The sequence below is a fragment of the Oncorhynchus masou genome, chromosome 25 (genome assembly GCF_036934945.1).
Source record: "Oncorhynchus masou masou isolate Uvic2021 chromosome 25, UVic_Omas_1.1, whole genome shotgun sequence".
In the NCBI taxonomy this organism is placed as follows: domain Eukaryota; kingdom Metazoa; phylum Chordata; class Actinopteri; order Salmoniformes; family Salmonidae; genus Oncorhynchus; species Oncorhynchus masou.
This window is the reverse complement of record NC_088236.1, coordinates 21,978,445-21,996,233: the sequence shown is the minus strand read 5'-3', so window position 1 is coordinate 21,996,233 and position 17,789 is coordinate 21,978,445. Positions and strand designations below refer to the sequence as shown.

Below are 17,789 nucleotides of genomic sequence, written 5' to 3'. Positions count from 1 at the left end.
ACCTACAGAAAGATGAACCTGGAGAATAATCCCCTAAGAAAGCTGGTCCTGGGGCTCTGTTCACAAACACAAAAGACCCCACAGAGCCCCAGGACAAGAACACAAATAGACCCCAAAAAATCATGAGAAAACAAAAAGAGAATTACTTGACAAATTGGAAAGAAATAACAAAAAACAAAGAAAACTGGAATGCTATTTGGCCCTTATCAGAGAGTACACAGTGGCAGAATAATTTACCACTGTGACTGAGCCAAAATTAAGGAATGCTTTGACTTTGTACAGACTCAGTGAGCATCGCCTTGCTCTTGAGAAAGGTCACCGTAGGCAGACCTGGCTCTGAATAGAAGACAGGCTGTGTGCACACTGCCCACAAAATGAGGTGGAAACTGAACTGCACTTCCTAACCTCCTGCCAAATGTTTGACCATATTAGAGACAGACATTTTTCCTTCAGATTACACAGACCTACAAAGAATTCTAAAACAAATCAAACTTTGATAAACTACCATATCTATTGGGTGAAATACCACAGTGTGCCATCACAGCAGCATGATTTGTGATCTGTTACCACAAGAAAAGGGCCACCAGTGAAAAACGAACACCATTGTATATACAACCCATATTTATGTTTATTTATTTTTCCCTTTGTGTTTTAACTATTAGCACATCGTTACAACACTGTATATAGACATACTATGACATTTGAAATGTCTTTATTATTTTGGAACTTGTGTGAGTGTAATATTTACTGTTCACTTTTAATTGTTTATTTCACTTTAGTTTATTATATATTTCACTTGCTTTGGCAATGTAAACATATGTTTCCCATGCCAATAAAGCCCCTTGAATTGAAACTGAATTGAGAGGTCATGAAGGGAAGCAGACTGCTCTGCAGATGTGAATTAGGAGGTGGATGTGCTGTAGAGGGAGGGTCAGAGGGAGAGATAGTGAGTGGAAGGAAGAAAACAGTACATCAGATTTTCTGTAGTCTTTCTTCCTACAATCCTGGATGTCCTCGGTCTTGTACTCACTTTTTTCTTCTTCACATTTTCAAACGGTACATTTATATTTTACTGGATTATACATTTGGGTGAGTTTTTTTCTCACCTGATTAGCCTCGTTTCACTGCCATAAATAAAATTAAACCATCTAGTGTTCAGCGAAATAACAACACAATGGCAAATACAGGTAGACTAGTCAAATAATTAACATCCAATCACCTTCACTCTTGCGCAGACATTTAGAAACGAAACATGACCATTTGAAAAATAAGCCACTGGAGTTTTTTGAGTGAGAATAAAGACGACTTTCGAGTAGTAAGACATGGGGTCAATTAAGGAAGACATCCTCTTCCTCTTCTGCAAACCACTGGAAACCAGGACAACATGAGAGGATATGTTTAAAATACTGGACAGCTTTGTGACATCAAATGGACTTTGGTGGTCAAGATGTGTTGGTATCTGTACTAATGGCGCCAAAGCTATGACAGAGAGACATAGCGGCATGCAAGCAGTTGCTCTCAACACTACTTGGGTATACTGCAGCATCCACCGAGAGGCTCTAGCTGCCAAGGGAATGCCTGACAGCTTGAAAGACGTTTTGGACACTACAGTGAAAATGGTTAACTTTGTTAAAGCAAGGCCCCTGAACTCTCGTATATTTTCTGCACTATGCAATGATATGGGCAGCGACCATGTAACGCTTTTACAACATACAGAAGTGCTCTGTTATCAAGGGGCAAATTATTGACATGTTTTTTAATTGAGAGGCGAGCTTAAAGTTTTCTTTACTGACCATCATTTTCACTTGTCTGACCTCTTGCCTGATGGCGAGTTTCTCACACGACTGGGCTATCTATGTGAATGATCTGAATCTAGGATTACAGGGACTCTCCGCAACTATATTCAATGTGCGGGACAAAATTGAGGCTATGATTAAGAAGTTGGACCTCTTTTCTGTCTGCATTAACAAGGACAACATACAGGTATTTCCATTATTGTATGATTTTTTGTGTGCAAATGAACTCAAGCTTACGGACAATGTCAAATGTGCTATAGTGAAGCACCTGAGTTAGCTGGGTGCGCAATTACGCAGGTACTTTCCCGAAACGGATGACATAAACAACTGGATTCGTTATCCCTTTCATGCCCTGCCTCCAGTCCCACTTACAGATATCTGAACGAGAGAGCCTCATCGAAATTGCAACAAGCTGTTCTGTGAAAATTGGATTTAATCAGAAGCCACTGCCAGATTTTTGGATAGGGAAATGATTTAAGACTGAGACTCTCCAATACAACCCAACATTGCAGAGTTATGTGCATCCTTTCAAACACACCCTTCTCATTAACCTGTGGTGAGTTATTCACAATTTTTGATGAACAAATAAGGTTTTATATGTAAAATGGCTAAATAAAGACATTTATTTATTATTATATTATTTGTGCCCTGGTCCAATAAGAGCTCTTTGTCATTTCCCACCAGTCAGGTTGTGACAAAAACTGACACTCATTCTTATGTTTAATAAATGTGTCATGTGTTGCAGGTTTACAATGATGGCAAAGAACAACATTTGAGAGTGCGCTGACCCTGGTGCTCGAGGGGGTACGCAGCTGGAAGTTGAATGTTTGAAGGGGTACGGGACTATAACAAGTTTGGGAACCACTGATCTAACCAATCCAACTGTTTGCCTATTTGCTTTTCATCACAATTTCTTGACATTTTAGATGCATTATATAGGCTATGTGAGACTAAGTTGCAATACAAAGAAGAGTGCATGAACATTTAACATAACATTTAAGTCATTTGGCAGACGCTCTTATCCAGAGCGACTTACAAATTGAAAATACCACTGTATTTCTGAACAATTCGGACGTTTCTTTAGCTTTGATTTGTTTCGGGGAATACATTGGGATACTTCAGCTGTTCATACTTATTTTGAATGCGTAGGGACACATTTTAGAGTACTACATCAAATGTGATTCAATGGATATTGCAGAGACACGTGACATGTGTTTTCAACATTCATTGGCGAGTTCGTATGAAATTAGATCCTTCTGTAGACATACGAAATAGTCCCCAAATGTCCATAACTTCGCATTATGTCAGTATTTTGATACGTTTGAATGCAAATGTTTTTGAATGTACTTTTACGTTTGTTAAACGTACATGTAATTATTTTGTTGGACATGTTTACGCTCAACAAGATTTTAGCCTTTATTCGAGTCGCGGAAGGAATTTCGTGCCACGGCTACCGTGAGTGGTGCATTTCGCTAGGGACCTAGGCTAGTTTGCCAGCTGTAACATGTTAGCTAGCTGGGAAACGGTTTCGTTGTTGCTATCTAGTCATTTAGCTTATTATTATTATTATGGTCGCTGATCTGTTTCGCTAGGTAATATGTTTTGTCGATTCAGTGAATGTGTTGTTAAAGTTAGCTTGCCAAGAAACTCTGAGCTAACGTTAGCTAGCCATTTTGTAACGTAAATGTGAACTTGTATTTCGCTAACGTCAGAGTTGGTTTATAGAGGTGTTAAATGGCTTTAACTTCGTTTTAATATGTACTTGTTGGATGTATAGCGTCAACTTGCAAGCTACAAACGCCTGTCGCATAACATTTCTTGGCTTGCACTTGTTTAAACTTGTGTGTGATCATCAGTCGTTGCTTGGTTTGTCAGCCTTATTGCCTTTATTGAATGCATTATCGACCCAATTTGATCAACTGTTATTGACAACAGTTGAGTGATTTCTTGGTTTAGATGACGGACCCCACTTAAGGAGCTTCCAGTCCTTTCTGTTGAAAGTAGCTAACGTTAAGTTCAGAGTTGAAAATGGACAACTTGACTCTACTGGAAGCCTCGTGTCTTTCTCCAATGAGCAACATCACATCACCCTTGGATTTCACCCTGCTCACACCCTCCCAACTGGGTATCTCCACTCAAAGCTTCACGCCATCTTCTAACGTCAAAGGTAATTCAGACAGAAGAAGTGAGTTGACTCTGTTGATATCATTCCACTGGGTCCACTGCTCTTTCCGACTTTCCCCTGCAATTAACTCATTATTATAACCCGAAACACAAATTTATCTGGGCAATGTAGCTAGCTATATGTTCAAGGTCTAGACATTGCTTTGTCAAGACACAAGACAATTGTTTGTTTTTCTGAATCAAGAATGTCCCATTGAATGGTGCATGTATTGTCTTTCCCCAGAAAAATCTCGCCTAGCTCAGCTGAAGTTGAAGCGGAGGTCCAATGTTGGGGTATGGAGTTCACCAGAGACCAACTCCCTAATCCGCTACATTGCCCAACAAAGGAGGAAAACTCCCCCCACAACACCACAGGTGAGATGAGTTTGCTCATTCATTCGTACTCAAAGATTGTGCAATTAACTAACTAGTGCACTGCAGATAAAAGTTGCTCTAGGACTGTTTGTGTTCATCTGAGTTGGAGCTATAATAGTCTTAGTTACATTTGACAAGCCTATAAGCTGTCTCTTGCTACACTGCATTTGTCATTGAAAATGAACCAATTGCATCACATAAAATGTTAAGCCATTTGTGTTCACTGTGCATTTATTTTTTCCCTCTCTTCGTAGGATACCCAAGCCATCCCCTTCTTTCCCAGAGTCCCCTCTACTCTAAAGCAGAAAAGGGCCATCTTCCAGAGCATTATGAATGTGGAGGAGAATGAAGATCACACGGGGGGATGCATCAAGACAAGAGATCTTCTGTCTGGTGGTCAGTCTGCTTCAATGTAAAAGGATAAATCAGTTATTAATCACATATTATTACGTGAACTGAAACTGGTGATTTGTCTGAGTATACTATTTAAAAGTTATCAGATTATGTTGGACTTTTTCCCCAAAAAATGTTTAAAGGTTCTACACAGGATTTGTAAGATGTTTTTTGCATTGTCATTTCAGAAAATGTCCATAATATACAGTATCTGGCGCTAATAGTGGACTTATAGTGTTCTACAGTATATTACGTCAGTGTTGTGATTGGCTGATATTTGCCTATTGATTTTTCCAGAAGGAGCAGAATTTGTTGTCAAACTGGGAAGCTGTTTCGTAATTTCCTTCTTGCTAAAATTCTACACTGTTCCCTCAATTTCAGTTTGTGGTACAATGGTTCCCTACACTATTCACTGCTTGTTTTCTCAATCAACACACTGGTGGGTAAGTAATACTGTGAAACACTATCATTCCACTATTAGCGGAATATGTATTATGGACGTTTCCTGAAATTACGATGCAACAACACAAATCCTATGTGTGTAGCACCTTTTAAAGTTTGAATATATACGTTATACTTCAGTGAGGGCATGGAGAAACCAGCATTTTTCTTGTGTTATGTTTTTGGATCTCCTAAGAATGTCTCATCCAGAAACTACAGATTGTTCCTTTTAGTATATTCTTTAAGAGTTTTCTATTCTGGGCTATAGTTGTTGATGGGTGTTGTCTTAACTATCAGATGGGTGGAGCTGTGATAGTGGTGGGAAGGAGAACATGTCCCCAGTGAGCCAGCATCCCTCTCTGACTTCCCCACCCAGTAAGAGGTGCTGCACAGCACGCCCTCTGGGGGAGTGTGTGGAGGAGATTAGGGAGGCCACCACTCCTGTCCTCAAACGCACTGCCACCATACTGAAGCAGCAACAGAACACGGAGGTAACCTCATCACACTGGCAAAACATTTCTGTCTGTTAAATGACTAATATAACTTGGCAAACCATTCAGTTGGTGTTGGTGTCTTTTTTTCAACTTTGTCGTGTGCATGTTGAGCAACTGGTAAGAAAGGTCTTTATAAACTCAATTATTATGAACCATTATACTGTGACCACAATGTCCTGACAACCACTAACCCATCATGATCACCTCCTCAGGTTGCAGTTGTCCAGGACAAGGACCATCAGCCAGCTCTCAATGTAGAACCTGCCAGTGTGTCTCTGTCACCAGCCCTGGGTACTGATGCTGTGTCCCAGATCACCCAGGGCAAGCCACAGCCCTCTCCTATGATGCAGCAGCACTGCACTCTCATCAAGGAGGAGGAGGACCAGGTAAAATTTCATCTAGCCTCTTCCCCACACACACACACCAAATGTGTTCCAAATGGCACCCTATTCCTTATGTAGTGTCAACTGACCTGGTGTGTAAAAAAAAAAAAAAACTTTGGTCCGGGGCCCTGGTCAAATGTAATGAACTATATAGGGTTCCATTTGGGACACATCACCGCAGCCTCCTTTCCTCTCTGTGAAGCCCTCGCAGTTCTGCAGCGAACACAACTGCTACTTTCACCACAGGTTCCTGCCTGGCTTTCAAACATTATCTTTGGTTCCCTCTCACCCCACAGGAGTGCTCTTTTGAACTGCACAGCCCCAGCCAACCTCTGGTTTTGCATTCAGGACGAGTCAGGACAACTCTGCCCCAGCTGTTCGCCATGCCATCTCTTTTGGAGATTAACCCCACTGGTAAATATGCTGCTCTTCTCTGTTGTTATAGGGGATCCTATCCTTTCATCTTTTTCACGCTTTGAAGCCCAGTGCAAGTTAAGCATACTACAGACAATATTGACTAATCAAACACTGAGCCAAGAAAAGGCTTGTTTCTGAGAGCAGCAAAGGCTGTTGTTGGTCATGATTCATCACCCTCTAAAATGTTTCTGTATAAGAAGCAGTAGGTTGAATAAATCTGTTATGGTCAAGTGATGTTGATGAATAAACAATATTTATTTGTCCTTCAGATGAAGCTGATGGTGGCAACGTTAACTCCACTATGAAGAAGCAGGTGCGTTTCGGGATCCTGCTGCCACCTGAACTCTTTGACAAGAACCTTCCCCCCAGCACCCCTCTACGGAAAGGGGGAACCCCGGTCCGCGCCCCAACATCTGCCGGGGGGTCCCAGCTGAGGTCACTGCTGAAGACCCCCTTAACCCTGGCCCGGCCAGACTTCAGCAGCCCCTCTCTAACTGGAGCCTCCCCACCCCTCACTATGGGACCCTGCTGTGGGGAACAGGAGAGCACCCACACTCAGGGAAAGGTACCTGTCAATCACCAACACAGTGATTGACCTGTCCCAAAATGATGAGGCCAGGGTCTTATTCATTAGGGACCAAACGGAAGCAGACGGTTACTGAAACAGGAAGGGCATACCTGAACTTCCAATAAGAAATACTTGTTTTCCTTTGCCAAACGTTTTGCTACAGTTTTCCCTAATGAGTACGACCAATCATTGAATTGTTCTTTCTGGTAATCCAGCATGTGGGTTAGTTATTGACCATGTAAATAATGCAGTAATTCTCTATGCCCTCAGATCCCTTTCCCTTCAATGGAAGATGTTGACAGTTCATGGATGGACAATGCAGGTTGGTTGTTGAACAGTGATCATTGCTGAGAGGAAGCTGTTTCTAGTCAAGCTCTGTGTAAAACATCACATTGTTGTCACTTGCAGTATGTATTTTCAGAGCTGGAGACTGGACCACTGGATCTGACCTCAGCTTTTCAAGAGGAGGACTCTGTTTGTGAGGAAATGCCAGGTGAGATCTAGTTACTAGTATCTAGTTTAGACTGGTGGTGTGTCTCAAATGACACCCTATTTCCTAAATGGTGCGCTATATAGGGAATAGGGTGCCATTTGGGACTTATGGTCAGAATTCAAATTCTATTCCACCCACCTTTCTCTCTCTCCCCTTATGTAACAGCACCTCAGCCTCAAGTCATTGGTTTAGTGTTTACAGGGGTGTCAGTGAGGTCAAATAAGAGGCTTAAGTGGAGGTGTTTGCTTTAGATGCTGCCCCAGTGCCTGACCCTGCCCTGGAGCCAGAACCAGCCGCCACAACCCGCTCTCGCAGCAGAAAGAGAAAGGTCTGGTAATGCACCACTCATTCACTGAAATGGATATCTTCATTCCCTCCACTTACACACCAATTAGATAATATTGGTCCAGAGATAGTAATAATATTATCTTAATCTGATGATCTAGGGTTAATCTCAATGGAAGAGCTTGTGAGTGTATCCAAATAGATCCTATCCTAATGCCACCTCTGACTGTATATCTCTTCATATCTATCTTATCTATCTCTGTTTTTTCAGCAACCAGAGGAGAAGAGTGAGCCTGTGAAGAAGAGGTCGTCTCGTACGGCTGCCAAGTCTGCCTCTGGGAGGATGAAGGTCGGTCTGGGCTCTGCTCATCACTCATAAGTCTCGCTACAGAGACGTATAATATTACACACTGTGGCTGTGGGTAGTACAGTGAGCTAAGCCTCGAGGAGGTATTACATACACAAAGCTACTTGCCTCGTTGTAAGCCACGGTCAATCTGCCTTTCTCATGCTCAAGGAATTTAGGTGGTTGCTTTATTAATATTTCTGCAGGAATTAAACTTAATTTAGAAGGTGGTGGTGTTTGGAGTACTTGTGGTTTTTACTTTAGTTTTGGAAAGGAAGAGAATCAGCATTTGAGGGGCCAAAGAAGAAACTACTGGGATTATAATAATAATAATAATAATAATATACAGTCCATTCTGAATGTTTTCAGACCCCTTGACTTTTTCAACATTTCATTACGTTGCAGCCTTATTCTAAAATAGATTAAATCATCTACACACAATACCGAATAAAGACAAAGCAAAAACAGGTTTTTATTATGTATTACAAAAAAACAGATCACATTTACATAAGTATTGAGACACTTTACTCAGTACTTTGTTGAAGCATCTTTTGGCAGTGATTACACCATTGAGTCTACTTTGGTATGAAGCTACAAGCTTGGCACACCTGTATTTGGGGAGTTTCTCCCATTCTTGTCTGCAGATCCTCTCAAGCTCTGTCAGGTTGGATGGGGAGCGTCGCTGTAGTTATTTTCAGGTCTCTCCAGAGATGTTTGATCAGGTTTAAGGCTGGGCTCTGGCTGGGCCACTCAAGGACATTGAGACTTGCCCCAAAGCTAATCCTGTGTTGTCTTGGCTGTGTGCTTAGGGTCGGTGTCCTGTTGGAAGGTTAACCTTTGCCCCAGTCAGAACCTGCTCCAGAGTGCTCAGGACTTCATCAAGGATCTCTCTGTACTTTGCTCCCTTCATCTTTTCCCCAATCCTGACTAGTCTCCAAGTCTCTGCCACTGAAAAACATTCCCACAGCATGATGCTGCCACCACCATGCTTCACCATAGGGATGGTGCCAGGTTTCCTCCAGACTTTACTCTTGGCATGTAAGCCAGAGAGTTCAATTTTGGTTTCATCAGACCAGAGAATCTTGTTTCTTTAGGTGCCTTTTGGCGGACTGTCGCGTGCCTTTTACTGAGGAGTGGCTTCAGGCTGTCCAGTCTACCATAAAGGCCTGAATGGTGAAGTGCTGCAGAGATGGTTGTCCTTCAGGTAGGGCTGACCCCAATTAGTCGATTGTTTGGCTGTTGTTCGACCGAGATTTGTTTTTGTCGAGCAGTAACATTTGCACCCATCTCAGTGAACTAATCTAATGCGGAGGCCGAGACTAAAAGCCAATTTATGCTTGATACGAAAATGTGGTCGGAGGCTCCATATGCAGAGGCTAAATCCGTCTCTGTACCCATCACTACGTGCCTCCCAAATGTTGTAACAATGCAGAGGGCTTTGTAAAGCTCCGCATTGACATGATTGGTTGACGTTAGGTGGGGGTGGTACATGCTGTATAAATACAAACTCACTTCCTTGACAACAGCTCTGGGAAGCGCAAGAAGTATGAATGGCTTGACTTCTGCTGAGGTCGTATCACCGTAAATGCTGCATGGCCAATGCAGACGTGGGATTGACCAGGCTCCCAGATGTACAATGCACTGCTCTCTCCAGAATGCGCTCTCTTGCCAATTTGCGCATATTCCTTGTTTTATAACTTCATTGTGTGAATTGTTTGCATTTGATTGTTAGTGTATATCAATTCCCCATTACATGCAGTATCGGTCAAAAGTTTGGACACACCTACCCATTCAAGAGTGTTTCTTTATTTGTACTATTTTCTACAGAATAATTAGTGAAGACGTCAAAACCATGAAATAACACATGGAATCATGTAGTAACCCAAAAAGTGTTATATTTGAGATTCTTCAAAGTAGCCACCCTTTTCCTTGATGACAGCTTTGCACACTCTTGGTATTCTCTCAACCAGCTTCACCTGGAATGCTTTTCCAACAGTCTTGAAGGAGTTCCCACATATGCTGAGTGCTTGTTGGCTGCTTTTTCCTTCACTCTGCGGTCCAACTCATCCCAAACCATCTCAATTGGGTTGAGGTCGGGTGATGTGCACTCCATCACTCTCCTTCTTGGTCAAATACACCTGCACGTGCTCCTACACCTGCATTGCTTGCTGTTTGGGGTTTTAGGCTGGGTTTCTGTACAGCACTTTGAAATATCAGCTGATGTAAGAAGGGCTATATAAATTTATTTGATTTGAAATAGCCCTTACATAGCCTGGAGCTGTGTTGGGTCATTGTCCTGTTGAAAAGCAAATGATAGTCGCAATAAACGCAACACCAGATGGGATGGCTTATCGCTGCAGAATTCTGTGGTAGCCATGCTGGTTAAGTGTGCCTTGAATTCTAAATAAATCGGTGTCACCTCCATGCTTCACGGTGGGAACCACACATGCCGAGATCATCTGTTCACTTACTCTGCGTCTCGCTAAGACTCGGCGGTTCGAACCCAAAATCTCATTTGGACTCGTCAGGTACATATTTCCACCGGTCTAATGTCCATTGCTCGTGTTTCTTGGTACTGTATATCAGCAGTTGTACATTTACCGTTAATTCCTATAATTTCTAATCTACAATGTTTATGGATTTTTCTTTTAATGCATTCAATATTATTATTTCAGTCTAACTGTTTTCATTGTCGGAGTGGACACGTTGTTTGCAGAGTGCACAACCTATGCTACACTTGTGAGAAACAAGTTTTGGTTTATTTCATTCCATTTACGAGTTCTGTCAATTTAGTCATTGTCTTTTGTTTGGAGCTCTCCTGTCAATGTTGAGTAAGGACGTGCACGTATAGAGGTAGGCCTATAGTTTACCCCGCCTGCGTGCAAATGTAGGTATAAAAATGTGCCCATTTGGGGATCTGTTACTATTTCTGATTGGCTTAATGCATCGCTACTAATAACCTGTGGAAATTCCCAGAGTAATGTTTTCTTCACCTCAAACAGCAAGCAAACAAAAGTCTGTTTTTCAATAACCACTTGGCGTGAAAGGGGAAAATGTAATGCTCTGATCCAGTGGAAACATCATAAAATAGGCTTCTTATCAGTACTTGACTTGGACTGAAATAGGTTCCGGTACTTATTTTGTCTGCGGGTACTGTTTTATATTTAGGTCCACAATTCTTTTGAGCTAATATTCTATAAGAGGAACAGGAGCTCAAGCAGTAGAACATTTGAGGTGCCGGTGCTCAGCGAGCTACTGCCTAAGTCGAGCACTGCTTCTTATCCCTTGTACAGGTAGCCTAAAGCTGTGTCTGTCCAGAGCTTACTGGCATGGGAAAATGAGGGCCGAGAAAATTTTCTACAATGTTGCAAGTCCGCTAGGCAAGCTTTGGGCCTGACCCAAGTTAATAGTTGATACAATGTTTCAAGTTCGTTGCGGATGTGTAGCCAATGTGATTTATTGGATATTTATTTTTAATCTGGATATTTTCTACTTGCAGGCCGCAATGTTATTTGTTGGCTTTATGTAGGTTGTTCTTACATAGATGACAATAGAAGTTACTTTTTTAGGTTTATCATTTTAATTTATTTGGATAGAATTGTTATTAGCCATATGACAATGATTTTGAGATATAAAGGCATTATTATGAATTAAATGAAACTTTCACAAATGTGCATATGTAACATAACTGGCAGGCAGATCGGTAGAAATAGTATTCTACATGAGAAAGGTTGCCGACTCCTCGTGTAGCCTATTACCGGCAACTTCAGGAGAGTAATGGCAGGACCTGTGAAAGCCAGCAGGAGCGGGAGGAGAGTAGTTGAGTTAAGGTTTTTTCTTCTGGTTATCTTGCTCTGTCACCCTCTTGAGGCATCAGACAAGCTCAATGCACATAGTTGATTTTATTAAAACACAGGTTCTTGGTCACCTCCCTATGCAAGGCCCTTCTCCCTGGATTGCTCAGTTTGACCGGGCGGCCAGCTCTCGGAAGAAGGGTCTTGGTGGTTCCAAACTTCTTCCATTCAAGAATGATGCAGGCCACTGTGTTCTTGGGGACCTTCAATGTAGCAGATATTTTTTGGTGCCCTTCCTCAGATCTGTGCCTTCGACACAATCCTGTCTCGGATCTCTACGGACAATTCCTTCAACCTCACAGCTTGGTTTTTGTTCTGATGCACTGTCAACTGTGGGAACTTATATAGACAGATGTGTGCCTTTTCAAATCATGTCCAATCAATTAAATTTACTACAGGTGGACTCCAAGTTGTAGAAACATCAAGGATGATCAATTGAAACAGGATGCACCTGAGCTCTATTTGAGTCTCATAGCAAAGGGTCTGAAAATGTATGTAAATAAGGTATTTTTGTAAAAAAAAAAATAATAATAATAATCTAAAAACCTGTTTTCACTTTGTCATTAGGGGGTATTGTGTGTAGATTGATAAGGAAAACATTTTATTTCATCCAATTTAGAATAAATAAGGCCATAATGTAACAAAATGTGGAATAAGTCAAGGGGCCTGAATACTTTCCGAATGCACTGTAGTATATGCCAGTTAACATAAGCTTTTATACAAAGTGACGTAGTCATGTTGGCATACAATTTACGTATGGTTGGTTCTGGGAATGGAACCCACTACCCTGACGTTACAAGTGCCGTGCTCTAACAACTGAGCAACACTTGTAATAACTGTATTCCTCAGAGGTGACAGTAAAACAATGAATAATCAAAACATAAACAAGGAGTGATGTAAGAATGGGGCAAACCAGCTTGGGTGTTCACTGTGTTTGTGTTTCTCTAGAACTCAGCAAAGCCTTTCTTTGGGAAGAAGGCGGTGGACCGTTCTCTGTATGGGAAGAGAGACTATGCATCCAAGAACCCTACCCTCAGTCCCATCACGGAGATCCTGTCCTCCCTTTGCCACTCTCCTCAACACCCCACTGCAAACCCACAGGTAAGCACACAGCTGCTAGGCTCTGTTGGAATACCCAGGAAGAATCATTCCTTCCATGAACTAATCATTGCTCTAACATGTTTGGTGAGAGCCAGGCTTCCTCTGTTGGATTCACAGTATACATCAAGGAAGTATTCGAACAGGCCTTGGACTACAATCACTTATGTAGACACTTTAGATCAGGGGCCGGCAACCGTCCCGCGGGCGATTTATATTTTATTAGGACCCCCCCCCAGTTTTTGGTAAAAAAAAAAACATTAATTGTTGGCCTAAAAATACTAAAATCACCATTAAAAAAATATGCTCCCAAGTATTCCCACACATAGAGATTTGTAGAAAAGTATTCAGACCCCTTCCCTTTGTCCACATTGTTATGTTAGCCTTATTCTTAAATTCAGGAAATTAATTGTTTTCCTCAACCTACACACAATACCCCATAATGACAAAGCGAAAACAGGTTTTGAAAATGTGTGTATTGTGTTAAACATTTCATTACAGAAATACCTTTTTTTTTTCATAAGTATTCAGACCTTCTGCTATAAGACTCAAAATTGAGCTCGGGTGCATCCCGTTTCCATTGATCATCCTTGAGATGTTTCTACAACTTGATTGTAGTCCACCTGTGGTAAATTCATTTGATTGGACATGATTTGGAAAGGCACACACCTGTCTATATAAAGGTCCCGCAGTTAACAGGGAATGTCAGATAAAAAACAAGCCATGAGGTTTCAGAAATTGTCCCTAGAGCACTGAGACAGGAGTGTGTTGGAGGAGATCTCGTGAAGTGTAGCAAAAAAATTGTCTATCATTGAAGGTCCCAAAGAACCTGCAAAATACATAGAGCTCCTTGATGAAAACCTTCTCCAGAATGCTCAGGACCTCAGACTGGGGTGATGGTTCACCTTCCAACAGGACAATGACACCAAGCACAACCCTAAGACAATGCAGGAGTGGCTTTGGGATAGGTCTCTGGGTGTTATTTTCACAATTCCTTTTTGGGCTTAATTGTGGTCAATTTGCAGTGTAAAGTGTTATAAATATTTTCTGGCCCCCTGACCAGCTGCAGTTGAATCTAGTTTCCTACACCTGACTTAGATACACAACTCAAGTCAAGGCACATTCAACTACTCTCACGGACTCAGACACTTGAGATACAATACTATATTGTATATGCATTCTCATAGGCCATTCAATCTGACTAGGTGCATGTCCAGATACAGTCTGTATTGGTAGCTAGTAGCCCTAGACAGTACATTTTCCATTTTAGTTATTTAGTTATGCTTTTGTCCAGAGCAACTTACAGGAGCAATTAGGCTTGTGTCTTGCTCAAGGAAGGGCACATTGACAGATTTTTCACCGAGTCGGCTCAGGGAATCGAACCAATGACCTTTTTGTGACTGGCCCAACGCTCTTGACCGCTAGCCTACCTGCCGCCCTTTTTTAACACGTTGCCTGTTCTGGGAACGTACATTTTTCAGGTTGCAGGGAGGTTCTGAGAACATTTTACTATGGTTCCCCAAAAGTTTTCCTGTAGGTTTTATTAATCTTCTGAGGATGGAAATTATAGGTTATTTTAGGTATTTAATTAACGTTCTGAGAACATGTTTCATGTTCAGTAGTAACCCATGTTGTCTGTCCTCCCGCCACAGCCAAAGAAGACTCCATCCTATTAGAAGAATACTTTAACAGTGACCCCGTCACCGCAGTGGTCACAGCTGCAGCCCTGTGGTCAAGCTGCTTTTGCCCCCCGGTCAGTGAGGACTCACCAGAAGACACCACCCCAGCTGCAGAGCCCTCTGATCGGCCTTCAGTAGACTGCCAGAGCCCTGTAGGCTCCACCACCACAGACAGCTCTGGGACTGGAAGAGCAGCACAGATCTGGAGAAGATGGTCAGGTCCAACAAAGACCTCCAGAACCAAAAGGCAGAGTGTTATTAGAGTAGGTAGAGGGAAGGGCAGGAAGGTCAGTGTTCCTGTTGATAACTGGCTGAGTGAAGAGACTGAGGAGCAGGTAAAGAACTTTGATACAGAACAAGATCCAACAGAAACAACCCAGCCAGAGGTGTTAGTGTCCAGCCCAGCCAAGCACACAGTACCTGGTAACAGAGAGGGTGAACCTAATACACACTGTACCTCAGACCCTGTAGATACAGATCAATGCACTGGTACGCTTCCAGATGCAGGTAGGAGTGGGGATAGTCCAGCTAGAGCAGACGCTGATACTACTACACCCTGCCCTCCTCCAGATGAGGATAGCACCACAGTGGCTCCCTCAGAGCAGAAGGCAGTGAGCCATGTAGAACAGAGTCCAAACAAAGGCGGGCAGAGAGGAGCAGCTCAGGGCCCAGGCCGCTCCAGAGGTAGAAGGAGCTCTATATACGCCAGCTCAGTCATAGAGGAGGAGGAGGAGGCTTCCCAGCCAAATGGGCCACAGGCAGTGGAGAATGATAACCATGGGTCCGGAATGGAGCTGGGTAACGTTATAGAACAGGCCTCTACCTCCTACCCAGACTCCCTCCTTCCCCCCTGGGCACAGAAGGAGTTCAACATTGATGATGTGCTAAGGCCTCTCCCCTGCAGGGGGCATCAGTCTGTCCGCCGCAGCCTGAGGAACCAGAGCAGCACCCTGGAGGCCTCTGGCCTGGCCTGGTTACCTCACACCTCTCCGGACTCCATTAGTGCTGTTTGCAGGAAGACCAGGCCCAGACGCAGTTCCATCCAGGCTCTACTACACCCTCCCCTGGAAGAAGTGAATCACACTGACCTCTGAGCCACTCCAATGCTAGCCTGTCCACTACCTGTACACTGGCTGTGAATTAAATGGCACCCTATTCACTACAAAGGTCCTTATTTATTTTTTTGACTAGGGTTGGCCATTTCCACCTGCTTTTGATAGCTATTGATTGTTGTGAGTTTTATAAAGCACTGTTTTTGTTTTTAGTAATTAAGTAGTATAAATATACAAGAACTACCTTTTAATGTGATTTAACAAGTTTGGCAGTTGTCATTTACCAAGGCTCATGGGAGTAGGAGATGCACTGTCTGTACATCTTTTACTCTTTGAATGTGTACCTCCTGTATTCATTAAATAAAATGGGGCTCTTCCAAACTATTAATTGTCTGAACATTATACAGGCCTCTCTTGAAATGTCTAAAAAGTTGAATTATAAATATATACACTACCGGTCAAAAGTTATGGAACAGCTACTCATTCAAGGTTTAAAAAAAACTATTTTCTATGTTGTAGAATAATAGTGAAGACATCAAATCTATGAACCAACACATGGAATCATGTAGTAACTAGAAAAGTGTTGGACTGTTATTTCCCTTTGCTTATTTGAGCTGTAATTGCCATAATATGAACTTGGTCTTTTACCAAATAGGGCTATCTTCTGTATACCACCCCTACCTTATCACAACACAACTGATTGGCTCAAACGCATTAAGAAGGCACACCTGTTAATTGAAATGCATTCCGGGTGACTACCTCATGAAGCTTGGGGCAGCAGGTAGCCTCGTGGTTAGAGCATTGGACTAGTAACCCGAAAGGTTGCAAGATCGAATTCCCGAGCTGGCAAGGTAAAAATCTGTCATTCTGCCATTGAACAAGGCAGTTAACCCATAGTTCCTCGGCCGTCATTGAAAATAATAATTTGTTCTTAACTGACTTGCCTAGTTAAATAAAATCAAAAAGCTAGTTAAGAGTGCAAAGGGTGGCTATATTTAGTTTTGTTTAACACTTTTGGTTACTACATAATTCCATGTGTTATTTCATAGTTTTGATGTCTTCACTATTATTCTACAATGTAGGAAATAGTAAAAATAAAGAAACCCTTGAATGAGTAGGTGTTCTAAAACTTGACTGGTAGTGTATATTTTTTAAATTCTAAACAATTAAAAGTTACTGCTATAGTTATTTCCTACAATAGATTAGACTGCAGTGATCTGTAGCTGGTTTCCCAAACCAAGCTAGTCAATATACACAATTATCTACTGACCAACCAACAATACTAACTCAACTGGTAATCATAGTGAATATTAAATGTCAATATTAAAAACCATTGTATTTAGTCTTACTGGTATTCATTTCCCCTTTGGACCGGATGTATTTTTCCTTGTCTCTAATTTGGCTGTTACAGAGAACCTACGGAATCTTGCTTTTTCACCCTAATATTTATAGTTATGAAATGGATGTTTTAGCTAATGGAAAGGAAAACATTCGGCTCTACATATTGATATGGTAAATACGGAATTAAATAAAATAGCAGGCGACTAATGTATGCGATTACAAAATGGTCTTTGCATGGGGTCATATACACTATATGCAAAAGTATGTGGACAAAAGTAGTGGATTCGGTTTCAGCCACCTGTTGCTGACAGGTGTATAAATTTGAGCACACAGCCATGCAATCTCCGTAGACAAACATTACCAGTAGGGTAACCTTACTAAAGAGCTTTGTGACTTTTAACATGCCATCGTCATAGGATAAATCAATCAAATGTATTTATAAAGCTCTTATTACATCAGCCGATGTCACAAAGTGCTATACAGAAACCCAGCCTAACAGCCCAATCAGCAAGCAATGCAGATGTATGTAGAAGCACGGTGGATAGGAAAAACTCCCAAGAAAGGCAGGATTCTAGGAAGAAACCTAGAGCGGAACCAGACCCTGACGGGTG

General features: G+C 42.0%; 1 protein-coding gene across 1 annotated transcript; it reads left to right on the top strand.

Moving 5' to 3' along the window:
* Nucleotides 1-3,397: 3,397 nt before the first annotated feature.
* On the top strand, nucleotides 3,398-16,225 carry LOC135513603 (cell division cycle-associated protein 2-like). The gene is made up of 15 exons (XM_064936487.1): nucleotides 3,398-3,963; nucleotides 4,204-4,334; nucleotides 4,589-4,746; nucleotides 5,109-5,170; nucleotides 5,466-5,659; nucleotides 5,875-6,048; nucleotides 6,342-6,459; nucleotides 6,732-7,027; nucleotides 7,301-7,352; nucleotides 7,452-7,523; nucleotides 7,775-7,851; nucleotides 8,080-8,157; nucleotides 12,957-13,109; nucleotides 13,205-13,274; nucleotides 14,759-16,225. Exons 1-15 carry the CDS (start codon nucleotides 3,825-3,827, stop codon nucleotides 15,877-15,879), a joined length of 2,895 nt encoding a protein of 964 aa, XP_064792559.1. The 5' UTR covers nucleotides 3,398-3,824; the 3' UTR covers nucleotides 15,880-16,225.
* The last annotated feature ends 1,564 nt before the right edge of the window (nucleotides 16,226-17,789 follow it).

Coding starts and splice junctions, on each gene's coding strand:
- LOC135513603 (XM_064936487.1), top strand. CDS start 3,825: ATGGACAACTTGACTCTACTGGAAGCCTCGTGTCTTTCTCCAATGAGC. Junction 6,049..6,341: donor TCAAGGAGGAGGAGGACCAG/GTAAAATTTCAT, acceptor CTCACCCCACAG/GAGTGCTCTTTTGAACTGCA. Junction 6,460..6,731: donor TTTGGAGATTAACCCCACTG/GTAAATATGCTG, acceptor TTTGTCCTTCAG/ATGAAGCTGATGGTGGCAAC.